Source organism: Triticum aestivum, chromosome 1B (assembly GCF_018294505.1).
Source record: "Triticum aestivum cultivar Chinese Spring chromosome 1B, IWGSC CS RefSeq v2.1, whole genome shotgun sequence".
Classification (NCBI taxonomy): Eukaryota; Viridiplantae; Streptophyta; class Magnoliopsida; order Poales; family Poaceae; genus Triticum; species Triticum aestivum.
Window position 1 is genome coordinate 566,244,891 of NC_057795.1, and position 27,560 is coordinate 566,272,450.

Consider the following 27,560-nt stretch of genomic DNA (forward strand, 5'->3'; position numbering starts at 1 on the left):
ACTGGGCCGGAGCCTCCTCCGCCTCCAGCAAGTCGCGCTCTGTGGCGGTCCTCGGCAGCACGGCCGTGGGCGACGCCTCCTTCTCCGTGACGCCCTCTGCGCACGCCTTGGGCGCCTTGCGCTGCTGCATCGCCGACGCGCGGCCGGTGTGCCTTGCGCTGCTGCATCGCCGACACTTGGAGGAGGTGCTGCGGGATACGGCCAGCGCCCGCCCCGTCCTCGCCCGTCCCGGCCACGCACGGCGAGCTCCAGCCTCCGAGCCTAGAAGTCACCGAGGAGAGAGGGAGTGTGGGCTGGAGAGGAGAGAGAGGGAGTGTGGCTCGCACATGGGTGGGCCTGGAGAAGATAAAGGCAGTTGGAGACACTGACTGGTGGACCATTTGCATGCAAAAGTGAGTGCCGGCGTCCCCAGCTGCCCTCCGGGTTGTTGGGATTCGCCTGATATCGTCGGTCGTGTTTTTGAATAAATCCAGCGCAAAACAAGCCTTTGGGGGTGTGGCTGGGAGCATTTTTTTTACTGAAAAGCGGTCTGGGGGGGGGGGGGGGGGGGCGTCCTGGGGGCTCTAGTGGAGATGCCCTAACCAGCCACTCCCCGTCGTCCGGCCGGCCGCTCCCTTCCCGGCCATCGTTCGGCCGCCAGTAGTGCCGGCCGGCTGCTCCCTTCCCCTGCCCCCTGGCCCGTCCGGCCGCCCGGCCGCCCCCCTCTCCTCGCTAGGGGCCGGCTCGCCCGCGGCGGCGCGGCCCGCCCCCTCCCCTCGCTGCGAGCTCCTGGGGCACCGGCGAGCTCCAGCCTCCACCCCCTAGTTCCGGAGGCACTCACCGGTCTGGCCATTCACAGCAAGGTACAGATAATTGATTGAGTTGTTTCTCTGTTTGTGCCCTCATTCTTCACCCCACTTTTACATGCTACAGCGGTGATATTTACCTTTGTATGCCAAACTGTTAGTACTACAATGTCATTGAACTGATGCAATACAGCAATTTAGCCAATTGAACGATGCCATTGAATCGCGGAATTTGGAATATATCCCGTGAGCTATAATGCTTTATCATATATCATATGACACTTTGGATTAGGCAGAATATTTTTGTGGAGTGTGCACCCCCTCCATTTTATTCCTGGGTCCGCCACTGCCTCTGATATACGATTGGGTTCAAGGATTTAGGCCGCCGCTGCAGTGTATTCTTCCTGCTTGTGGTGTTACTGGTGTTAGAAAATATATCTAGCTGCTGAAACTTCGTGGTTTGTTTTCCTAGTTGCTATGTCTGGGTAATCCCCACTTTGCAATTTCTCACCAGCTCCATGATTTGCTATATTGCTATACGAAGTTTTCTCAAAAAAAAAAAACATGTTGGACTTGAGCCATGCCTACCTAGATATTAAGGCAGATTTATTATGTCTGTTGCTCAAGCGCATGTTGTTTACATGGGAAATTTTGTATGCAGTTTTTGAGCAATTTATGTAATCGATCCCTTAATTTTCTTTACGCAGGACCCTTTTAAATTCAAGTATACCGGCTTGGGTCTCAGTTGGATAGGGACAGACTTGAATAAGAGAGAAGTATTAGCGGGATTTTACATGACGGCTGGATCACGTGTGGTGGTGATAGACAATGGGGGTGGTCTTCTGAAGGCTGGTTTTGGCGGGGACAAGGATCCAATTGCTGTCGTACCGAACTGCATAGCAAAGTCTCCTGGTTCCAATGCAAATTCGAAGAAATGGCTAGCGGCTGACCAGCTGCAGGCACAAGATGTTGATGTGACTGGTATGACGTTGAGGCGTCCTATTGACCGTGGCTACCTTATCAATACAGAGGTGCAGCGGGAGGTGTGGGAACGGGTCCTGCGCAGCCTGCTCCAGGTGGATCCGACAAACTCATCCTTGTTACTGGTGGAGCCACAGTTCAACCCTCCAGGACTGCAGCATGCTACCGATGAACTTGTGTTCGAGGAGTTTGGCTTCAACTCTCTTTGTGTTGCAGACGCTCCTTCCCTTGTCCACCTTTACGAGGCCAGCCGCCAGCCGTCGCTCTTTCATACTCAATGCAGTCTTGTTATGGACTGCGGCTTCTCCTTCACCCACGCGTCCCCTGTCCTTCAGAACTTTACGCTGAATTATGCTGTACGGCGTATGGACCTTGGTGGCAAGGCCCTCACAAACTATCTCAAGGAGCTTGTTTCGTACCGGTCCCTTAATGTCATGGATGAGACCCTCCTCATTGATGACGCAAAGGAAAAGCTATGCTTTGTATCCCTTGATGTCCCTCGTGATCTTCGCCTTGCCAGGTCTGCTGACTTCCTCACTGACATGATGTGGATATATCAAATTACCGTGTTCTCTTTTGTTTGTTTAAGGTTAGAGTGTGGACCCAGGATAATTTTCAAGTTAAAATGTGACCTTCGTATGGAAAGATCAGCTAGGAACTTGTGCCTCTTGTAATCTGGACTGTTAATGAGTTGTTTGAGCAACAAATCTAACCATATGTGCTGATAGAATGGTACCTATGGAACTATGTTCCGTATCTTCAAAATAAATCTATGTTGCATTTTCTTTTCTTGCTGAAAACAGAAGGGTAACACCCTGTGTCCTACTTTACTTTATTCGAAACAACAACTGTTCGTTAGCTTCAAATGCCTGGATACTTGGTTAGACAGGTTGTAGACTTTAGTTGAATGGTTGTCGTTATGATAGCGTCAAACAGAGATGGCTAAAAATATCATCCAACTGTACAACATATGCACACACTCATGCACAAGCTTAGACTATGGAAGGAAAGTATAGTTATAAATCTTGTACCCTACCAAAATCAAATATTATGGCCTAGAGTTGCTTTCTGTTGCCAAACTAAGCAAATGCAAGATCACCATGTACTTAGAGTCTGAATGGTCAGGTATTTGGTTATGTTGAGTTGAGAAGATATGACAAGGAATGATTGCTGATCCTTTGCGGTCTGAATGACTGGTTGTGGTCCCGTTGTTGAGCTGTGAGTACTGAGTAATTAATGAATGTGAGGGTTTATTCCACCAAAGTCAAATTTGATCAAGAGTTTCAAACTTTAAAATTTGCCATTGGAGCTGGACAGGGATATCAGTTAGTACTTCATTGATTTACTAGTTGGTTGATTAGTTGAACACATCTGTGGATATCTGCTCATCCATGTTTGACATTCGAAATACTTTTGATCACACTGTTTCGTTCGTCTAGCTTTGATTATTATTTTTAGTTTACGCAATGTGCGCACCATCATGTCATTGTGTTTTCCAAGCACCATATACTGTCTAGTTGATCAGTTACTCAAACTTTTTCTCTGTTAGTTACAAATGATCAAATCTCTTAACAGTGATATGCAATTATTGCAGTTTATCATTCAAAGACAACCCATTTAGATGTTCTTACATTCTCCCTGATGGCATAACATACAAGAAAGGGTTTGTCAAAGACTTGGATGAAGCACGTCGATACTGTTCTCTGCCCGTTGAAGGAGAATTAGATAAAAAGGATGGTGACAGTGGCATAGACAAGGATCGAAAAAAACCTGAACTAAGTCAAAATGTAACAACCTGTGTTTTTGATATATCTCTTGGTCTCATCTAACGGAATTTTGATTCGCAGGAATTTGCCTTGACCAATGAGAGGTTCCTTGTCCCAGAGATGCTTTTTCATCCAATTGATCTGGGTTAGTGTCATCTAAATGTCTCATATACCTTCTTCATCTGTACTTCATAGTCTGTTTTTTTAGAACATGCCCCTACTGTTGCCCTAGCATCCTTGTCCTGCAGAGACTAACTCAAGGACCTTGAATCTCTCTCTCTAGCTAGCCCCCTCTCAGTGAGATGCTGGATTAGCAGAGTGAGCTTCAGAGACTACTCAAGGATCCTCAACCTAATTTTAATTTGTCACCCTTAATGAAAATGATTTCTCAACCAGACATAATCATTTGATGCTAGTTACGGATATATAAATTTCAGGAGTAGATTCTCTGCATTCCGCAATGTCTGTAAAAATGTGTGGTGATCATTAAAATGCTTTCAAAATGTATGGTACTTCCATTGCATTAAACTGGATAAGTATTGCCTTGGGACCTTACATGTTACAACCTCAGGCTTTGCATTTTGATACATACTAGGAGGGCATCCTAGAAAATACATTTGGTGGGATGAATCAGAGCAAACATAAAACAAAAAGGAAAAGAAGGATAGACAATTTGAATATGGGGTTAATTTGCTTGTTCAGAAAATATGGGATAGTTTTGCTGTAAGAGCAAAACTTATGGGTCACAATTTCTCTTGTTTGTTCTCCCAAAATTTTGATGCACAACAAAACAGTCTTGTATTATCCTTGTCTTTCCTTCTGTCCAAAAAATGTCTTTTTACCGTGAAAGGCAGGTGCTCTGCCAATTCATGTAGATAGAGAAACGAAACAATACAGAGTTATGTACAGAATCTTTTGATTTTATTTGCTACATGCATTACCAATCATGATAGTTCTATTTCCTTCTGTTAACATTTTTTTCCACTCAAATTTAGCTTTCATGTATTTTGGATCAGATGGATAGAATAGATTGGAAAGAAAAGGAAGCACCTTAACATATATAGGCTGAATGATTGTCAGGATAACGTCAATTTGTGCAAGTTAGCAGCAGCGATTCCACCTACTGCTTCAGCTCATTAGTTTCCCTTCTGCAATGGTAAGTAATAAGAATACTGATAACAAAATTTTGTAGGCATGAATCAGGCGGGCCTTGCTGAGTGTATTGTTCGGGCTGCACAAGCCTGTCATCCGTATATTCAACCTGTGCTTTATCAGAGGTATGTTTTGTAGTTAAACGGTGAAATGCCTGACGCTATCTTGAGATCTGGTCGCGTGACTCTTGTTCTCATGCGTTGGGTTGTTTTCAGCATCATCTTGACAGGCGGAAGCACGTTGTTCCCTCGGTTCGCTGAAAGATTGTAAGTAGTTTTTCTGTAGGAAAAGAGACTGTGTTATCTTCCATTGCACAGAGTCTGTGTGCATCATCTTAGTTGTTTGTATCAACAGGCAGAGAGAACTTCGACCTCTTGTGCCCGAGGAGTACCAGGTGAAGATAATTTCTCAAGAGAAGTACGTGCCTTTTACTCTGTTTCTGTCTTGGCCTCTCCCTCGTTCACTAACGCTCATGTGTGGCGCGAATGGCATTAACGTTCTGCTACTTTGTGCAGCCCAATTCTTGGTGTCTGGAGAGGAGGATCTGTCCTGGCGTCCAGCCCCGATTTCGAGTCGATGTGCGTAACAAAATCGGAGTACGAGGAGATGGGGTCGGCACGGTGCCGCCGAAGATTTTTCCATTGAATAGATGCTCAGTAGATAGGACAATGTAGCCTGTTTTAGATGACATGTTTAGCAATTGGCATTGCAATTAGGGGTTTGTCTTATACAAATTTAACTAATGCTTAGTTGGCCATGGCCCATGAGACTAGAGGTTGTCTTCCCCATGCATGCACGCATGCAGATCAACTTTGTATGAATGGATTCAGTTTTTCCCGAGGATTTTCTAGCCGACCTTTGCATGAACCTTCCTTGCATTTAGAAAAATCAGTCAACAAGTGTGAAGATATCCCCTAAAAAAATGTGAAGATAAATTTGTGTCATGATTTCAGTAAATGAGTTCATGAAGTTTTGCTGTTGAAATAACAATTGTGAAATTTATGTCGGTCCTCCTGGCTCCTGCGTAGGGGTGGGCATAAAAACTGGCGAACCGATGTTGAAACCGAATAAACCGAAATTTTGGTTTTTTATACTATGACAGTAAAATCCGGTTTTCAAGTCCAATAACCGAACAAAATTCAAAGTAGAATTGAATCACACTAGTACAAATACCCGTGCGTTGCACCGGGCAAAAAAAGGCACAACCAGCTTCATGCACCATTGTGCATCTTTTTTATATTTAGTTTTAATAAATGTCCATAATAAGGTTAACCGTGAAAAATCCTTATTTTTAATAAAAGTTAACATTTTCATAAAAATTGGAACACTTTTTAAGAATAGTTAACGTTTTTATGAAAATTTGAACATTTCTCTAAAAAAGAACATTTTTTACGGGATTTTTTTTAATAGATGTTTTTTATGAAAAGAATATTTTGTTTTTGGTTGTACATTTCTAGATGGACTTTGTTTTAGTAAAAAATGGAACTTTTTTGGGAATTTTTAAGTTTTGTAGAAAATGCGAACATATTTTTTTTAAACAAAGATAGTGTGAACATATGTAAAACCGTGAACATTTTAAAGCTATTTTTATTGTGTTAAAAAATTACAGATATTTTTATAGCATCTTTGTTAGGCAATTTTTACGTATGGTTGTTTAATTGGGAAGATTTTTTTTAACTATTTGGGCTTGGCCCAATAAAGCACTTGACGTTAACTTTTATTAAAATATGGACGCACGAACTCATCTTCCTTATCGTTATCCATTCTTAAGTCTCCCTTGGCAAAGTGCTCTGCGCCGCCGCCACGTCGTGTCTACCTCCTATGTCGAAATGGGCCTATCCCTTCCTCTCGTGGTGCGCCGTAATGGAGAGTTCCCCATGGGGCTGGGAGGGGGAGAGGCGGGGCAAGCAGTCTCTGTTTGGTGCCCCCTACCAGCTGCGGTCAGAGTTGATCAATTGTTTCGTCCAAGCAGCACGTTTTGCCGAATAATACGCCACCGCAATCATGGGAGTCCAGTTAACGATTTTAATTGAAACTTAAACCATTATTGAATATATGCACACAACACCCATAAGAAGATCTTTGGACGACAGTGAGATCGAGCCATCCATGCATATAATCAAACTGCAACAGACCGTTTGATTAGAATCGTGCAGTGATCAGCAGCATAAACTATCATCCATGGAGTAGTTTTAGAGCAAATAAACTGCAACTTTCTGGAATATAACAATAATAAAAGCACCACAGTAGCAACTAAAGGGTTTGATTTCAGTCAAGGAATATAGCATTACATCAATAGCAAAACATGGTGATATTTGTGGAAATAAAATAACTCTAGGTGTTCTATGAATTCTGAAAGTCTGAATCAACTCATGTGCAACTTTTGACGATGGTGCAAATGGAGAGGCATCACAAGATTGGATCCTTATCCTGCTATATAACTGTAGTACAGTTAAAGCAAATAAGCTAAGGAATTGGACAGCAGGATGAAGGTGCACCACACCATCCAATTCTGAAAAGGTGGCGGCTAATGGTCTTCCTTGTTGAATCCATAAGGACTATGCTTTTCTATCCTTGAACTAAGCTGAAACTCGAGCTCTAAAATCTGAACGAAAAAACTTGATTTCTTGGAAGGAGGGTCACTGCCCCAAATCGTGTTGCCTCGCCCGTACATCACCGAAGCTGGGGCACACATTGGAGCAGTGGCATTTGCGACGCCCAGCAGCGGGGTCACATCTCATCCCCATCAGCTCAAATCAAAACAGAACGCAAATTAGCCCAAACAGTTAGAAGACTTATTTAAACCGCACATGGTGCACTCAGACATAAGAGAAGACCCAAGCAGAGCGATCAAGCCATGCAATTCTAGTTATTAAAATACTAATTAGTTATTGTATCTAGACGGACAGTCTTATGTAAAACGTTTAGATTTACGTAGTAGTTTGCAAGGAGCATATACATACTATTTTTCAAATGGGGTGTATACAAGTATACAACTGATACTACTTTAACTGAAAACATCAGAGAGCATGTTTTAATTCATTCATGATCTCTGCATTTTATTTAGAAACAAGCATGCACCAAGATACTCACATAGAGAGCAGAATCCTCTCTTTCACAGTACTATTGTTTCATCTAGCTCTAACATATCCTCTCTTTCTCCCTTTTAATAAGTAGTATAGTTGATGCTATACAGACTTAAGAAGTAAGTAGTTGATGACAGATACAAATCGATGACACTGTAGTATGTACCTCAGGTCAGACGAAGTTTCGGCGGATAGTAGAGTATGTGCAGACAGATTTCCGGCGAAGTCGGCGGTGTACAGCCACGGCGCTGTCGGAAACTTGAGGCGTGAAGATGAGCCAAATAACTGCAGATTATTCCAGAGAGTTAGAACACGAAAAACTATTTGACCTTGCAATAGAATAGAAAGGGTTCGGCGATGTGCACATCTCTCTCTGCTCTCTCTCTCTCTCTCTCTCTCTCTCTCTCTACCTCACCTCTTTTTTCACCACAAGTTACAAAACCAAATAACTGAATTTGTTGGCCCTGTACATCATTTAAAGATTAAAAGAAACTCAAATCCAAGATCAGTTGTCGTTCATGACCTCTGCATTTTATACAGAAACAAGAATGCACCAAGATACTCACATAGAAAGCAGAATCCTCTGTTTCACAGGGCTATTGTTTCATCTATCTCTAACATATCATCTATTTCTCCCTTTTAATAAGTAGTATAGTTGACGACATACATACTTAAGAAGTAAGTAGTTGATGACAGATACAAATTGATGACACTGTAGTATGTACCTCAGGTCAGACAAAGTTTCGGCGGACAGTAGAGTATGTGCAGAAGGATTTCCGGCGAAGTCGACGGTGTACAGCCACGGCGCTGTTGGAAACTTGAGGCGCGACGATGAACCAAATAACTGCAGACTATCCCAAAGAGTTAGAACACGAAAAACTATTTGACCTTGCAATAGAATGGAAAGGGTTCGGTGATGTGCACGGTCATATGCATAAAAACATCGAATTTGTTTACATGTAACATCAGCAGTATATACATGTAGTCGCCTCCAAAATTGACCATATGAGCTTTCAAATGAAAGGACAAAAATGAAAAAGGAACATATAAGAAATGTGAGTTATATAGTATTTTATTACCAACATGGCATCACTCAAAGATAATACTTGTCAAAGAACAGCTTGATCAGGCACAAAGACCTAGACATGTGAAAGAGAAGGGAATCAACACATAAAATTTAACCTGAATCTACCTCAACCATGAGCAAGTACGAGCACTGCTCCTTGCCTTGAGTAAGTGCTTGCTCTGGCTTAGTTTGCCCCAGCACAACAGAGATCAATTTCCTGGATGGCATATATTTAATATACGTTCTCCTCCTAGTACTAAAAATAGGACTACATGGCTTCCTAGCGAGTTAAAGCTAACAGAGATCAGAGAGCAAACTAATTTCACCAATTTATCACTGTAATCTCTATTGAATGCAACACTTTGCCACATCTTGTATTATCTATATGGCATTGCTAAAGTGATTCTAATCTGAAAAAAGAATAAAAAAATCCAACTTTGCCATGTTAAACAGCATCCATAGTATTGCATGATGTAGTGACCCAAAATTAGTAGCACTATAATTGGATGGTTCAAACTCATGTGCCAGATGTCCTAAAAGTTCAGACTTGTATTCACAAAATAAGGAAATTCAACAATATATCTTCAAATGTAACTATGGATGGATTGAACAACCAAATTGCTACCTGATAGAGCAAAATTCCATATGCTTTCTGTTTTTTAAACCGAGTTCGAGGTGGATTCCATATTCTAACTGCACTTTACGGGAATGGATCTACAATCATATTAAGAGATTCCCTTCATCTTGAGCTGGTGCTTCAGCTGTTGGAACACTTAAGCTCAGATCTTCAGTATGATTTTCTTTAAGTGTAGGATCGAACAAAACCTACATGATAGATTGCTTACATTTATTAATAATCAATCAAGCAATTTTCTTGCACGGATAACACTATGTCATGAAATGTATTGCTGCTATATTTTCGTTCAGTTTTTGTAATAAGATAAAGTACTTAAATGATCTGCCAAGGAATAAACCAAATCAACAGCGACTCTATGGTCTAATTATCAGCTCTACACAATTAATAATACAAATAGAACTCTGGTACTAATTCTACAGAAAAGATACACCAAATACATTATCAGTCAGGTTCAGTACCAAGACCATTTTAGACATCTAAACATATTTATAGTATAGCGATATAGCTGCAGGTGTAAAGCGTGAAAATTCTCGATGGTACAAACTGTAAGCTGACAAATTGTCGATGCAATGTAGGTGCCAAATAAGTGTTGGCGTCATACCACAGTGCACTGACACAAAGCATAAAAGGAGAATAACATATTAACATTTCATTGTTGTACCAAAGAACAGACCATAGCTTCACAGCTAAGATTAATGCAGTAGTAGCACTACAATGACTTGTCAATAGTGACCTCGCACACACTGGCATTTTTACTGTAACTATTTTATGAGCTTGCAAATAAAAGCACAAAAATGAGAAGGGAACAAAAATGAAAATAGCACATATATACACTATTTATGTTTTGAAGGATACCAGTTCACAAATAAAAAATATATCTGTTCATGGACTATTTGGCGCAGTAGCAGAATTTTGTTTAAAAAATGGACTTGTGCTAATGGGAGAGATAGAGAGCAGATGGGGATTGCTTGCCCTATCTTGGTGCAGCAGAGGCATCATCCGAGGTGAGGAGGTGCTGCTGGCTAGGGTTCCTTCCTGCCCTTGACGGCAGCGAGCGTGGTGGATGGGGAAATCCCATGGCGTGCTCCATCTGCATCTGCAACAGAGGATATGAAGAGAAGGTGAGATGTAGGGGTGGAGGATCCCGGCCAAGAAAGGGGAAGGAGGGATGAACCTGGGGCCGCCGGAGACGGGCCGGCGAAGCACTGCCCGAAACCCTAGCCACGGGGGTGTGGTTGCGAGCGGGCAGTAGAGGCCGGGAGCGGAGAATCTGGACGGAGGGGAGGGAGGCGCGGAGCTTGGGGGGGCTCGGGGGCGTGCTGTGCGGCGCTGGAGCTCGCCGAAAGCGGCCGGCGTGGGCGGCGGCGGCGGCGGCGACTTCATGGGCGAGAGGGAGAGGAGGTGAGCCCGTGCGTGTGTGGTTGTGTTTTTTTTTCTTTACAAATCTGCTCAGACCGCGCGTTGAATACTCTGAACGCCAGGGTGTTTTGTGCAAAAACAAAACGTTTTCTCAGATATCCACTTAAGATAGGACTGCGGGTTGAATTCTCACAAACAAAGGGGCTTTTTTGTAAAACGACCATGACGGACGACCAGAAGCACTCCGTGCTTTATTAGTAAAAAAAAAATAGGGAAAGATTTAAATTTGGTCAGAGACGAGACGACTTCCGGAATTTTGGTGCGGTCCAAAATATTATACCTCTTGGGTCATATTTTTGGTGAGAGAAACATTTATACATGTAACCTGCAAAGCGGGCCAGGAACGGATTCTTTTTGTTGGAAACATGATTGAACTTGTCGTCGACAGCCTACACGTCACGTAGCCAACAGCCCTCCCCTAAAGGGAAAAAAAAACGTAGCCAACAGCCCGGTTCCCGCCAGCACGTCACGAACCTTCCAAGCCGTCCGATCGTACGATCCAACGGCAGATATCGTCTTGCCCGCGTGTCGCCACGCTCCCGAGGGACACACCGCGTCGGAGACCACCTCCGATTCGTCCACGTCACGCCGTCGCTGTACGTAGGTATCTCTTCGCGCCATAAATAGCAGCCACAGCACCTCGTCCTGCTACGTAACTTGGATACAAGCTACTCCTCCGTTCCGAATTACTTGTCTTAGATTTATCTAGATACGGATGTATCTAGCACTAAAATGAATCTAGATACATATGTATCTAGACAAATCCAAGACAAGTAATTTGGAACGGAGGGAGTAGCTTCGACGACGTTGCTGCTCGGGCTACTGCTCGCGGTGCTGCTCCTCGCGGCCACACCGGCTCCCTCGGCAGCCGAGAAGGGCTCCGGCAACGGCAACGGCGGGCCGGTGATCGGCATCGACCTGGGCACGACCTACTCGTGCGTGGCCGTGTACCGGAACGGGCGCGTGGAGATCATCGCCAACGAGCAGGGCAACCGCATCACCCCCTCCTGGGTCGCCTTCACCGACTCCGGTGAGCGCCTCATCGGCGAGGCCGCCAAGAACCAGGCCGCAGCCAACCCGCTCCGCACCGTCTACGACGCCAAGCGACTCATCGGCAAGCAGTTCGGCGACTCCGAGGTGCAGCGGGACATGAAGCTGCTGCCGTTCAAGGTGGTGGACAAGAACGGCAAGCCGCACCTCGAGGTTGAGGTGAAGGCCGGCGACGTGCGGACGCTCAGCCCGGAGGAGGTGAGCGCGATGGTGCTCACGAGGATGAAGGAGACAGCCGAGGCGTATCTAGGCGAGAAGGTCCGGGACGCCGTGATCACCATCCCGGCCTACTTCAACGACGCGCAGCGCCAGGCCACCAAGGACGCCGGCGCCATCGCCGGCCTCAACGTCGTTCGCCTCATCAACGAGCCCACTGCCGCCGCCATCGCCTACGGCCTCGACAAGGTGGCCGACGGGAAGGAGCGGAACGTGCTGGTGTTTGACCTCGGCGGCGGTACCTTCGACGTGAGCGTGCTCGCGCTCGACGGTGGCGTCTTCGAGGTCCTCGCCACCAACGGCGACACCCATCTCGGCGGCGAGGACTTCGACCAGCGCGTCATGGACCACTTCATCCGGCTCGTCAAGCGGAAGCACGGCGTCGACATCTCCGGCGACGCGCGCGCGCTCGGCAAGCTCCGCCGCGAGTGCGAGCGCGCCACGTGGTTCTGGTCGAGGCTGTCGATGTCGAAGTACCCCTCTTAAGAGTGTAAAAGTGTGAATATTCACCCCTGTGAGTCCCGGGTAGGGAACCTTGCTGGTCACATGTGATACCAATACATATACCCATTCACCATCTTTAAATACATTTCTTGGGTGAGTGATCTATTCCTTTAAATCCAGTTTCGCTGGTATTTGCTTTATCTATTCCATTCCATTGACATCTTGCTTAATTCATTTAAATACAGTCAAGCCGTATTACTGTATTTATATTTTTCTTGTCATTTTGTTATATTAGTAAAGTACTGCTTGCTGAGTATGACTTGTCGTACTCACCCTTGTTTCCTCTATTTTTTTAGATGCAGATGATGTAACTTAAGAATGTCCAAAAGATGTTGTCATTCAAGAATATGCTGGACCAGTGGGTGGGAAATGACTAGAGAACTTAATGTAGTTTGGCTATTTGTAAATGTAAAGGGATTTGTATAGTCAATACATGAGCTTTTTAAATAATACATTTTTAAATAATTTTTAGAAATAATACACCGTTTTGATATTTTTGACAAATAATACGGCATCATCTTTCTGGAGGACGACTGGACCTAATCGTCTTTTTGGAGGACGATTAGGCTGGGCCTCCAATTGTCCTCTAGGAAGACCATTAGCTCCAGTCGCCCACCAGGAAGATGATTAGTTCCTGTGTCCACCAGGTGTGGTTGAATTGACAACTTAGCTGCTAATACTTGAGAATATTATTTGGCTTCTTGTGTCGAATCAATAAATTTAGGTTGAATACTCTACCCTCGAAAACTGTTGTGATCCCCTATACTTGTGGGTTATCACCCCATGGTGCCAAATCTTCATCTCCGTCGAGCCGTCACCACTCCCACCATCCCTCTACCTCACTTCCCTGCATCTACACACAAACCCAAAACATCAACCCTTGAACTCGTCTTCCTGGCTTATTCCTTCATCGCCTCCGTGAGTGATGCCATGGCCGTCCATGTCGTATGTGTCTCTGGCTCGTTCCTGTCGTGCCTCCGCTTGTGACTCCGCGGCCAACGGTGTTGTCTCATCTCTAGCTCATCCTTCCTTGTCTCCTCGCCCTGCCGCATCATCCCTATCTTGGGGTTCGTTGTTCGTGCACGAGTAGCAACGGGTGCATCTAGAATCAAGGAGGCAGAAGCCCATGTTGTAGGTGGTCTTGTGATGCGAGGCCTCTAGCAAGAGTGACACCGCCTTGAGGGCCAAGATCAGCTTATCATGCGTCTTGTGCCAGATCCTCCTTGTCATGATGAACTGCTCGTAGGTGAACTGACCAGCAATATAGACTCGCTGAGGACATTCGGGATGAACACTATGGGTTTGTGTCTAGATTATACTACGTTGAGAGCCAACCTCTCTATACTGGGTTGGTCTCTAAATACCACGTGGTTTACATAGTGTAGTCTCATGACTAAGAGGCGGGCAATTTCTTATAAGTCGAAGCACCACAGGAATGTTCACCATCGCAAGGAGACTTAGTTAAACCCTTTCATGATCAAATGACTTAACCTTTTTCATGTATCGTATTTGCACATAGAGCTGACCAAAGTGTGAGGTGGATGACCTACCATTCAATTGTGAGTTGCCATTGCTTATCACGGTCTCACAAACAATGTTGTATGTAAGGCGCATAGGAAATTTTAGCTGAGGCATAGGGAATGACTTTCATTTTCTCTCTATCTTCTGCAATGGTCGGGCTTTGAGTCTGACTCAACTTCACACCTTATAACACAGGCAAGAACCCTTTCTTTAACTGATCCATTTTGAACTTCTTCAAAACTTTGTCAAGGTATGTGCTTTGTGAAAGTCCTATTAAGCGTCTTGATCTATCTCTATAGATCTTGATGCCCAATATATAAGCAGCTTCACCGAGGTATTTCATTGAAAAACTCTTATTCAAGTATCCTTTTATGCTATTCAAATTTTTTATATCATTTCTAATCAACAATATGTCATCTACATATAATATCAGAAATGCTACATAGCTCTCACTCACTTTCTTGTAAATACAGGCTTCACCGAAAGTCTGTATAAAACCATATGCTTTGATCACCTCATCAAAGTGTATATTCCAACTCCGAGATTCTTGCACCAGTCCATAGATGGATCGCTAGAGCTTGCACACTTTGTTAGCACCTTTAGGATCGATAAAACCTTCTGGTTGCATAATATACAACTCTTCTTTAAGAAATCCATTGAGGTATGCAGTTTTGACGTCCATTTCACCAGATTTAATAATCATAAAATGCGGCAATTGATAACATGATCCGGATGTACTTAAGCCTCGCTACAGGTGAGAAGGTCTCATCGTAGTCAACCCCTTGAACTTGTCAAAGACCTTTTGCGACAAGTCGAGCTTTGTAGACAGTAACATTACCGTCAGCATCAGTCTTCTTCTTGAAGATCCATTTATTCTCTATGGTCCACACTTTGTTCTCATACATGGATCCTATCTCAGATTTCATGGCCTCAAGCCATTTGTTGGAATCTAGGCTCATCATAGCTTCTTCATAATTCGTAGGTTCGCCATGGTCTAGTAAATGAATTCCAGGACAGGATTACCGTACCACTCTGGTGCGGAACATGCTCTGTTTGACCTACGAGGTCTTGTAGTAACTTGATCTGAAGTTTCATGATCATCATCATTAACTTCCTCTCTAGTTGGTGTAGGCATCACGGGAACGGATTTCTCTGATGTGCTACTTTCCAAATTGAGAGAAGGTACAATTACCTCATCAAGTTCTACTTTCCTCCCACTCACTTCTTTCGAGAGAAACTCCTTCTTTAGAAAGGTTCCATTTTTGGCAACAAAGATCTCGCCTTCAAATCTGTGGTAGAAGGTTTACCCAACTGTTTCCTTAGGGTATCCCATGAATACGCACTTCACCGATTTGGTTCGAGCTTATCGGGCTGAAGCCTTTTGACATAAGTGTCGCAACCCCAAACTTTCAGAAACGACAGCTTAGGTTTCTTGCCAAACCATAGTTCATACAGTGTCGTCTCAACGGATTTATACGATGCCCTATTTAACGTGAATGCAACTGTCTCTAATGCATAACCCCAAAATGATAGTGGTAAATCATTAAGAGACATCATAGATTGCACCATATCTAATAATGTACGGTTACGACATTCGGACACACCATTACGCTGTGGTGTTCCAGGTGGCGTGAGTTGTGAAACAATTCCACATTGTTTTAAATGAAGGCCAAGCTCGTAACTCAAATATTCGCCTCCGCGATCAGATTGTAGAAACTTTATTTTCTTGTTACTATGATTCTCCAGTTCACTCTGAAATTCTTTGAACTTTTCAAATGTTTCAGACTTGTGTTTTGTCAAGTAGGTATACCCATATCTGCTGAAAACATCTCTGAAGGTCAGAAAATAACGATACCCGCCGCGTGCCTCAACACTCATTGGACTGCATACATCGGTATGTGATGTTTGCTTGAACTATGTCGGTATTTCCCCAAAGATGAAGGGATGATGCAGCACAACAACAGTAGGTATTTCCCTCAGTGATGAGAACAAGGTTATTTAACCAGTAGGAGAACCACACAACACCACGTAAACATCTCCTTCACACAAAGAACAAATACTTGCAACCCGATGTAAGAGAGGGGTTGTCAATCCCTCACGGATAAAAAGATATATAAAGTTGTAGTAGATTGGATAAATAGATCCCGCGGGAACGTGATAACCCACAAGTATCACTACAAAAAAAATACACTTCCATGATGATACATGTTTGTCACAGTAGGTCACGTTTTCTGTCATGCATGTACATCCATGACGATTTTATGACAGAATCAAGATAGTCATACATGTGCTGTTGTAGAAGTGTTCCATGACATTACCAAAATTATCATCACGGAAGTGTCCACTTCCACGACGATAAATCACGTATCACAGAAGTGCTTTCATCAAGGGTGACCGACATGTGGCTTCCATCATAACGGAACGCCGTTAAGTTATCGGGTCCGGTTTTGGATCCGATAACCCGTTAACAACCCAGACCAATGGGGATTTTCCACGTGTAAAATCATCATTGGCTGGAGGAAACACATGTCGGCTCACTGTTGGGACAGATGTCATCCACTCATTGGACTGAAGGCGCCTATGATACGTCGACACATGGCACGGCCCAACAGAGGCCCATTCCTATGAAAAGGCCGACCCGTTTGACTTGGTCAAAAGGTTGCAGGCCGGCCCACAGAAAGCCTGTTAACGGCTTGTTCGCATATAGCCCATTTACAACCCGCTAACCCAGGTCCCGTTACGACCTATCCGAATTAGGCCCAGTAGCTTCATCTGGGCTGTCCAATATGATTCTGGCCTGTTTTAACTTCCGGCCCATGTATGGCCCATGACGTCTTTTGGCCTATATGAGGCCCTTTGTAACTCTTGGCCCATTAACGACCCGTGGTGAAACTGGCCCGTAATGAACAATGTATCACTTTATACCCATTAACGACCCATTATTCCATTGGGCAGTTTCCAGCCCATGTTATCTTTCGGCCTTCTCAGGGCCCATTTATCTTGGGCTCATTTCCAGCATTCGGTTACTTACGACCCGTTACTGTCATTTTCTGCTTGTGGGCCAAATTCAGCCCGTGGTTACAGTCAGCCTGTTTGTGGCCCGTTAATACATTGGGCCGTTTTCATAGCTTCATCAAATACGATGTATTAACGACGGCCCGTTATGGTCGGCCCATGAACGGATGATTCCAACTCTAGCCCATTTACGACCATAATGCGGTGTGTTATTGGCCCATGTGTGGCCAATCGATCATACGGCCTGTATAAGCTCCATTGATGATACAAACCGTAGAGGGCCCATTGTGTCTACGACCCGTAGAAGGCCCATTGTTTCTACGGCCCGTAGGAGGCCCAGTGTCACTACAGTAAATATGTAGCCCATGGTTATTGTGGCCTAGTTTTAAAAAATAGGTTATTGCGGCCACTAGCAAACCGCAGAAAAAGAACTGCACTCACTACGAGCAAATAAATAAACAAGACAACAAGGAAATAAATAAGCAAGCAACTTACGCTAGGCTATCATGGCTATTACTCATATTACATCCACTGAGCATCAAAGTTCGCCAGCAGTGCAAATAAACGCGTCGACAAAAGAATATAGAAAATTGAGAGCACTTCAGAAGGCACTAGGCCTGGCTAGGTCAGGCCCCGCAAACAGCCGAACAAGCTGATGAGACATCAATTGTGTCAATGATAGATGCTTCATCCCTAGCTATATGGCACGATAGTGCACAAGGCAGTCCTCTGACATCTTCATTACATCTTTGACTTCAAGTCAGAGCTGAGCTGAAGCAAGCCTTTCCGCTTTAAGTTGAAACTGAAGAAGTTGAATTGATTGAGGCAGCGACTGAACAAAGGTTGTCTCACACCTGCTGGTGAGTAGCTTCAACTCATTGTCTTCATCAAGATAGGACCTTGGGGTCATCTCGCTGTCCTCAAGATGGTTTGTCTCACTATCTTCCCTAATGTTTTGCCTGGCATAAGTGATACGACTCTGAAAGTGAAACAAGGAGACATGTCACATGTTTCACAATTATATAAGCAAATAAATGGATTTGTTCTGCATAAGGAACATGTTTTTATAACTATAATTTAAAACTGGTAGTTGTTGCAAACATCCAATCAGATGTAAACAGCAAAGTAAACAGTAGTGGAGGAAATGATGCCTATCCAAATCTATACTAGAACAAATTTTGAAGGCTTGAGAAGGATGAACTTAGATTACATGTTAACACGGGCTGGACAAAGCCCTTCTCCATGTTGATGCAAGGATAATTCAATAAATTCCCCAAAGAAAATTCTTTATAAGAGTTGCCATTATTCTACATTTTGCAAAGAGTAAATATAGATCAAATAATATTGGAAGAAACAGAGGATAATGAAGCTCAGGTGCAGACTGATGATACATAATCAAATAGCAATTAAGTAAGTACAACGTTACAAGGCAAAAGGGCGAGAGGTACTGATACTTCTCCAACGTATCTATAATTTTTGATTGTTCCATGCTATTATATTATCTGTTTTGGATGTTTAATGGGCTTTATTATACAAATTTATATTATTTTTGGGACTAACCTATTAATCGGAGGCCCAGCTCCCAGGGGGTAGGCACTCCCCCACCCTCGTGGGCTCCTCGTGGCTCCCCTGACTGACTTCTTTCGCCTATATATACCCATATACCCTGAAAACATCCAGGAGCACCACGAAACCCTATTTCCACCGCCGCAACCTTCTGTACCCGTGAGATCCCATCTTGGGGCCTTTTCCGGCGCTCCGCCGGAGGGGGAATCGATCACGGAGGGCTTCTACATCAACACCATAGCCTCTCCGATGAAGTTTGAGTAGTTTACCTCAGACCTTTGGATCCATTGTTATTAGCTAGATGGCTTCTTCTCTCTCTTTGGATCTCAATACAAAGTTCTCCTTGATCTTCTTGGAGATCTATTCGATGTAATACTTTTTGCAGTGTGTTTGTCGAGATCTGATGAATTGTGGGTTTATGATCAAGATTATCTATGAACAATATTTGAATCTCCTCTGAATTCTTTTATGTATGATTTGTTATCTTTGCAAGTCTCTTCGAATTATGAGTTTTTTTTGGTCTACTAGATTGATCTTTCTTGCAATGGGAGAAGTGCTTAGCTTTGGGTTCAATCTTGCGGTGTCCTTTCCCAGTGACAACAGGGGCAGCAAGGCATGTATTGTATTGTTGCCATCGAGGATAAAAGATGGGGTTTATATCATATTGCTTGAGTTTATCCCTCTACATCATGTCATCTTGCCTAATGCGTTACTCTATTCTTATGAACTTAATACTCTAGATGCATGCTGGATAGCGGTCGATGTGTGGAGTAATAGTAGTAGATGCAGAATCGTTTCGATCTACTTGTCGCTTACGTGATGCCTATATACATGATCATGCCTAGATATTCTCATAACTATGCACTTTTTTATCAATTGCCCGACAGTAATTTGTTCACCCACAGTAATACTTATGCTATCTTGAGAGAAGCCACTAGTGAAACCTATGGCCCCCGGGTCCATTTTCCATCATATAAGTTTCCGATCTATTTTATCTTGCAATCTTTACTTTTCAATCTATATCATAAAAATACCAAAAATATTTATCTTATTATCTCTATCAGATCTCACTTTTGCAAGTGGCCGTAAAGGGATTGACAACCCCTTTATCGTGTTGGTTGCAAGGTTCTTATTTGTTTGTGCAGGTACTAGGGATTTGAGTGTAGCCACCTACTGGATTGATACCTTGGTTCTCAAAAAACTGAGGGAAATACTTACACTACTTTGCTGCATCACCCTTTCCTATTCAAGGGAAAACCAACGCATGCTCAAGAGGTAGCAAGAAGGATTTTTGGCGCCGTTGCCGGGGAGTCTATGCACAATTCAAGACACACCAAGTACCCATCACAATCTCTTATCCCTCACATTACATTATTTGCCATTTGCCTCTCGTTTTCCTCTCCCCCACTTCACCCTTGCCGTTCTATTCGCCCTCTTTTTCCCGTTCGCCTCTTTTTCGCTTGCTTCTTGTGGTATTTGCTGCCACTATGTATGAAACTGGGGAGGTTATCATTGATAAGGACAATAGTAATAACGTGGGAAACTTTGATGCTTTTGATGATCCTACTGAAGAACCCACTATCTTACATACTAAAAAGTTTCGAATCGGTAGTGGTAATATTATTGGAAAAGGTGTTATTTGATAACCCACAAGTATAGGGGATCGCACCAGTTTTCGAGGGTAGAGTATTCAACCCAAATTTGTTGATTTGACACAAGGGGAGCCAAAGAATATTCTCAAGTATTAGCAGCTGAATTGTCAATTCAACCACACCTGGAAACTTAGTATCTGCAGCAAGGTGTTTAGTAGCAAAGTAATATGATAGTGGTGGTAATGGTAACAAAAGTAAAGACAGCAAAAGTAATGTTTTTGGTATTTTGTAGTGATTGTAACAGTAACAACGGAAAAGTAAATGAGCGAGAACCAGTATATGGAAAACTCATAGGCACCAGATCAATGATGGATAATTATGCCCGATGTGGTTCATCATGTAACAGTCATAACATAGGGTGACACAGAACTAGCTCCAGTTCATCAATGTAATGTAGGCATGTATTCCGAATATAGTCATACGTGCTTATGGAAAAGAACTTGCATGCCATCTTTTGTCCTACCCTCCCTTGGTAGCGGGGTCCTATTGGAAACTAAGGGATATTAAGGCCTCCTTTTAATAGAGAACCGGAACAAAGCATTAGCACATAGTGAATACATGAACTCCTCAAACTATGGTCATCACCGGGAGTGGTTCTGATTATTGTCACTTCGGGGTTGCCGGATCATAACACATAGTAGATGACTATAGACTTGCAAGATAGGATCAAGAACTCACATATATTCATGAAAACATAATAGGTTCAGATATGAAATCATGGCACTCGGGCCCTAGTGACAAGCATTAAGCATAGCAAAGTCATAGCAACATCAGTCTCAGAACATAGTGGATACTAGGGATCAAACCCTAACAAAACTAACTCGATTACATGATAAATCTCATCCAACCCATCACCGACCAGCAAGCCTACGATGGAATTACTCACGCACGACGGTGAGCATCATGAAATTGGTGATGGAGGATGGTTGATGATGACGACGGCGATGAATCCCCCTCTCCGGAGCCCCGAACGGAGTCCAGATCGGCCCTCCCGAGAGAGATTAGGGCTTGGCGGCGGCTCCGTATCGTAAAACGCGATGATTTCTTCTCTCTGATTTTTTCTCCCCGAAAGCCAATATATGGAGTTGGAGTTGGCGTCAGAGGGCCACCAGGGGGCCCACGAGGTAGGGGGGCGTGCCCAGGGGGAGGGGGGCGCCCCCACCCTCGTGGACAGGGTGTGGGCCCCCTGGTCTTCATCTTTGGCGAGGATTTTTTATTATTTATTCTAAGATATTCCGTCGAGTTTCAGGACGTTCCGAGAACTTTTGTTTTCTGCACATAAAACAACACCATGGCAATTCTGCTGAAAACGACGTCAGTCCGGGTTAGTTCCATTCAAATCATACAAGTTAGAGTCCAAAACAAGGGCAAAAGTGTTTGGAAAAGTAGATACGACGGAGACGTATCAACTCCCCCAAGCTTAAACCCTTGCTTGTCCTCAAGCAATTCAGTTGACAAACTGAAAGAGAAAAAGAAAAACTTTTACAAACTCTGTTTGCTCTTGTTGTTGTAAACATGAAAAGCCAGCATTCAAGTTTCAGCAAATATTATGGACTAACCATACTAACAATAACATAAAGGTCTCACAATTACTCATATCAATAGCATAATCAGCTAGCGAGCTATAACAATAGAACTCGGATGACAACACTTTCTCAAAATAATCATAACATGATATAACGAAATGGTATCTCGCTAGCCCTTTCTGAGACCGCAAAACATAAATGCAGAGCACCTTCAAAGATCAAGGACTGACTGAACATTGTAATTCATGGTAAAACAGATCTAGTCAAGTCATACCCGAAATAAACCAATAATAATGAATGCAAATGACAGTGCGCTCTCTAGTGGGTGCTTTTTTAATAGGAAGGGCGATGACTCAACATAAAAGTAAATAGATAGGCCCTTTGCAGAGGGAAGCAGGGATTTGTAGAGGTGCCAGAGCTCAGTTTTTCTCGTGAATGAGGAGCGGAGTCCACTCCTCTTGAGAATAACTGCCTAACATGGAAGATAAGGGCAGCCCTAGTTGAAACATGAGCTGCTCGAGCATACAAAACAAAATTTCATTTGAAGGTTTGGAGTTTGGCACATACAAATTTACTTGGAATGGCAGGTAAATACCGCATATAGGAAGGTATAGTGGACTCATATGGAACAACTTTGGGGTTTTAAGGAGTTTGGATGCACAAGCAGTATTCCCGCTTAGTACAGGTGAAGGCTAGCAAAAGACTGGGAAGCGACCAACTGGGAGAGCGACAACAGTCATAAACATGCATCAAAATTAATTTACACCGAATACAAGCATGAGTAGGATATAATCCACCATGAACATAAATATCATGAAGGCCATGTTGATTTGATTCAACTACATGCGTGAACATGCGCCAAGTCTAGTCACTCAATTCATTTAAAGGAGGATACCATCCCATCATACCACATCATAATCATTCTAATAACATGTTGGCACGCAAGGTAAACCATTATAACTCATAGCTAATCAAGCATGGCACAAGCAACTATAATCTGTAAATGTCATTGCAAATATGCTTACTTCATAATAGCTAACCCAGGAACGATGAATCATCATATTTACAAAAACAAGATAGGTTGAGTTCATACCAGCTTTTCTCATCCCAATAAGTCCATCATATATCATCCTTATTGCCTTTCAGTTGCACGACCGAACGATGTGAATAATAATAAGAGTGCACGTGCACTGGACTAAGCTGGAATCTGCAAGCATTCAGTAACCAGGAGAAGACAAGTAATATGGGCTCTAAGTTAAATAATCAATCATGCATATAAGAGCCACTTCAACAATTTAATCATGGTCTTCTCCTACTGACCTCCAAAGAAAAGAAAAGAAAAACTATTTACATGGGAAAGCTCCCAACAAGCAAAAGAAGAACGGGAAATATTTTTGGGTTTTCTTCTTAATTACTACAGCAAGGAAATAAACTACTACTAATTTTTTTGGTTTTTCTTAAGGTTTATTAAACACACAAGAAGAAAGCAGGAAAAAGAAAATAAACTAGCATGGATATTACAGTGAAAGAGTATGAACACCGACATCTAGCAATGAGTGTGTGTGAACATGAATGTAATGTCGGTGGGAAATACGTCCTCCCCCAAGCTTAGGCTTTTGGCCTAAGTTGGTCTATTGCCAGGGATGACCTGGCGGATACCCATAAGTGAAGCTGGGGTCATACTGTGACGAAGAAGGCTCCGGCTGCCATTGGCTGGCAGCCTCCTCTGGATCCCAAGAATAAACGGATAGTCGTGGAGGCTCATCTTGTGGCTCCGGTTCTAGGGTGGGTGCAGGATTTTGATAGGTTTGAATGGCCGCCCACGGAACGATGTGAGGACCTGCAGACAAGTTAAACAAAGAGGGAGCAGGCAAAGTAATAATCTCAGGGTGATGTTTATCAAAGTACAATTTTTATTTGAGTTCCCCTTCACGACTCTTAATAAGGAAATCATGCGCTAGCATACTCCTATAATCTAAATAAGCATGAGGCAGCGATGTTTCCTCTTCCTCCTCATGCCTAATAGGTATTTCAAAATGTTCAGCTAGGCGTGAGGCATAAATAACTCCAAAGATGGGGCCTTTAGTACGGTTTAGACTTAACCGCCTAGCAACAATTCCACCCATACTAACAGAGTTATTTTGATATAAACCATGGAACAAAATGATAACATCAGGAATACTAAGGTTTCCATAGTTTCCGCGACCTATCAGGTAACGACTAGCAAATAAGGCAAAGTAGCATAAAAAAGGAAAATGTATGCTAGTGATTCTTGCATCAGAAACCTTCCTGGTTTCTCCCACCGTGATAGTGTTAATAAAAGCTTCTACTTCATTACGGTGTGGTTCATCCAAGGTACCCTCAAAGTGTATTTTGCAAACCTCGCAAAATTCAGCTAATGACATCCTCTTAACAATGTCATATAAATGAAATTCTACCGATGGAGGTGAACTCTTAGGGAAAAAGTAGAAATTTTGAACAAAAGTATTTGTGAGTAAGATATACTGATGACGTTGGTCGCGGAGGAAGTCGGTGAGGCCAGCATTCTCAATTAATAAATAGAAATCTTCATAAATCCCGACTCTCCTCAAGAAGTCATCAGAAGGCCATTCACACGGCCGGACCTCCGCGGTGCGAGGCAAATTAAATTTGGGCTTCTGTTCTTCTTCCTTTTGTTTTTCCTTAGCACTTCGGCTCGACGAGCCCCTCAAAAATCTCTTAATTCTGAAACAATCTGAAATTTTTAGTAACTTCAAATAAAAGTGAACCAACTTCGATAAAATTGATAGCAACATCTCCTGCAAGTGCCTAGAGCCTATATAAAGCATTGGAACTACTTGGAACCATATAAATTAGACATGCAAGCTCAAGAATCGTGGTCACCTACGCAGCACAAATTTGCCATGGATAAAGCACTAGAACAAAAACTAATTGGACCAATGGAGGAGTCACATACAAAGGAACAATCTCCCCAAGCAGTTTTGCGAGAGGTGCTTTGAGAAAGGAGATCAAAAATCGTGCTTGAGTTGGTTTTTCGTGTTTGTGTGAGATAGAGGAAGAAGATGGGTGTAGGAATAAGTGGAGGAGGGCCACCGTGGGACCACGAGGCAGGGGGCGTGCCCAGGGAGGTAGGGCGCGCCCTCCACCCTCATGGCTAGGTGGCAGCTCCCCCCGCGGTGATTTTTGCACAGTAAATTCTTAAATATTCCCGTAAAAACCATATTAAATTGGCATGGAATTCTGAGGACTTTTATTTTCGGGAAATTTTTTATATTGCACGGATAAGCCGGGAGACAGACAGAGAAGTACTATTTTACTTTATTTCTACTAAATAACAGAAAATATAAAGAGGGTACAGAAGGTTGTGCTTCTAGTTTCATCCATCTCGTGATCATCAAAATGAATCCACTAACAAGGTTGATCAAGTCTTGTTAACGAGCTCATTCCGATTAACACGGAACCGGAGAAATTTCGAATAGCACTAAGTTACCTCAACGGGGATATGAAAATCCCTAACAATAAGTATATCATATTTTTTCTTGACAGTAGGGAGAGGAAATTCAAAACCTCCAAATATAATCGATGGAATTTTTCCAATAGAGTTGATACTATGAACCTGAGGTTGTTTCCTCAGAAAGTGTACTATGTGCTCATTGCCATTAACATGAAAAGTAACATTGCCTTTGTTGCAATCAATAACAGCCCCTGCAGTATTAAGGAATGATCTTCCAAGAATAATAGACATACTATCATCCTCAGGAATATCAAGAATAACAAAGTCCGTTAAAATAGTAACGTTTGCAACCACAACATGCACATCCTCACAAATACCGACAGGTATAGCAGTTGATTTATTAGCCATTTGCAAAGATATTTCAGTAGGTGTCAACATATTCAAGTCAAGTCTACGATATAAAGAGAGAGGCATAACACTAACACCGGCTCCAAGATCATACAAAGCGGTTTTGACATAATTTCTCTTAATGGAGCATGGTATAGTAGGTACTCCGGGATCTCCAAGTTTCTTTGGTATTCCACCCTTAAAAGTATAATTCGCAAGCATGGTGGAAATTTCAGCTTCAGGTATCTTTCTTTTATTAGTAATAATATCCTTCATATACTTAGAATAAGGACTTGTTTTGAGCACATCAGTTAATCGCATACGCAAAAAGATAGGTCTAATCATTTCAGCAAAGCGCTCAAATTCCTCATCATCCTTTTTCTTGGATGGTTTCGGGGGAAAAGGCATGGGTTTTTGAACCCATGGTTCCCTTTCTTTACCATGTTTCCTAGCAACAAAGTCTCTTTTGTCATAGCGCTGATTCCTTGATTGTGGGTTATCAAGATCAACAGCAGGTTCGGCTTCTACATCATTATCATTACTAGGTTGAGCATCAACATGAAAATTATCATTAACATTATCACTGGGTTCACGTTCATCACCTGATTGTGTTTCAGCATCAGAAATAGAAGTATCATTTGGATTCTCAGGTGGCTCAGCGATAGGTTCACTAGAAGTTTGCAAAGTCCTATCATTTTTATTTTTCTTCCTTTTAGAAGAACTAGGCACATCAATATCATTTCTCTGAGAATCTTGCTCGATTCTCTTAGGGTGGCCTTCAGGATACAAAGGTTCCTGAGTCATTCTACCAGTTCTAGTAGCCATTCTAACAGCATAATCGTTTTTCTTACTATTCATTTCATCAAGCGCTTCTTTTTGAGCTTTAAGTACTTGTTCTACTTGAGTGGTAACCATAGAAGCATGTTTGCTAACAAGTTTAAGTTCACCTCTAATATCAGCCATATAATCACCCAAGCGTTTAATCATAAAGGCATCTTGTTTTAATTGTCTACCAAAATAAGCATTAAAGTCATCTTGCTTAAACATAAAGTTATCAAACTCATCCAAGCACTGACTAGCAATTTTAGTAGGAGGGACTTCAGCTTTATCATATCTATAGAGAGAATTTACCTTTACTACCTGTGTCGGGATATCGGGAGGTTCTTCAGTAAATAAGTAATTGAGATCATATACTTCTTCAACAGGCGGTAAATTAAGACCATGTATTTCTTCAATAGGAGGTAAATTCTTAACATCTTTAGTTTTAATACCTTTCTCTTTCATAGATTTCTTTGCCTCTTGCATATCTTCAGGACTGAGAAATAAAACACCTCTCTTCTTCGGAGTTGGTTTAGGATTAGGCTCAATAATTGGCTCAGAAATTGGCTCAGGAGCTGGCTCGGGAGGTGACCAATTATTTTCATTTGTTAACATATTGTTCAATAGAATTTCCGCTTCATCCGGTGTTCTTTCCCTAAAAAGAGAACCAGCACAACTATCCAGGTAATCTCTAGAAGCATCGGTTAGTCCATTATAAAAGATATCAAGTATTTCAGGTTTCTTAAGAGGATGATCAGGCAAAGCATTAAGTAACTTGAGAAGCCTCCCCCAAGCTTGTGGGAGACTCTCTTCTTCAATTTGCACAAAGTTATATATTTCCCTCAAGGCTGCTTGTTTCTTATGAGCAGGAAAATATTTAGCAGAGAAGTAATAAATCATATCCTGGTGACTTTGCACACAACCAGGATCAAGAGAATTAAACCATATCTTAGCATCA

General features: G+C 42.8%; 3 protein-coding genes across 3 annotated transcripts; 2 read left to right on the top strand and 1 right to left on the bottom strand.

Moving 5' to 3' along the window:
• The first annotated feature begins 544 nt into the window (after positions 1–544).
• On the top strand, positions 545–5,521 carry LOC123138774 (actin-related protein 6). Its single transcript, XM_044558656.1, has 8 exons — positions 545–842; positions 1,493–2,286; positions 3,361–3,553; positions 3,614–3,677; positions 4,725–4,809; positions 4,900–4,950; positions 5,039–5,101; positions 5,200–5,521. Exons 2-8 carry the CDS (start codon positions 1,580–1,582, stop codon positions 5,327–5,329), a joined length of 1,293 nt encoding a protein of 430 aa, XP_044414591.1. The 5' UTR covers positions 545–842; positions 1,493–1,579; the 3' UTR covers positions 5,330–5,521.
• A 1,365-nt stretch (positions 5,522–6,886) lies between these two features.
• Positions 6,887–10,940, bottom strand: LOC123138785 (uncharacterized). The gene is made up of 5 exons (XM_044558667.1): positions 10,648–10,940; positions 10,446–10,569; positions 8,496–8,614; positions 7,937–8,055; positions 6,887–7,434 (listed from the first exon to the last, which is right to left on the bottom strand). The coding sequence occupies exons 1-4, from the start codon at positions 10,854–10,856 to the stop codon at positions 7,938–7,940; spliced, it is 570 nt and encodes a 189-aa protein (XP_044414602.1). The 5' UTR covers positions 10,857–10,940; the 3' UTR covers positions 6,887–7,434; position 7,937.
• A 967-nt stretch (positions 10,941–11,907) lies between these two features.
• LOC123095547 (heat shock 70 kDa protein-like) lies at positions 11,908–12,822 on the top strand. Its single transcript, XM_044517047.1, has one exon. It carries the CDS (start codon positions 12,042–12,044, stop codon positions 12,642–12,644), a length of 603 nt encoding a protein of 200 aa, XP_044372982.1. The 5' UTR covers positions 11,908–12,041; the 3' UTR covers positions 12,645–12,822.
• Positions 12,823–27,560: the final 14,738 nt, after the last annotated feature.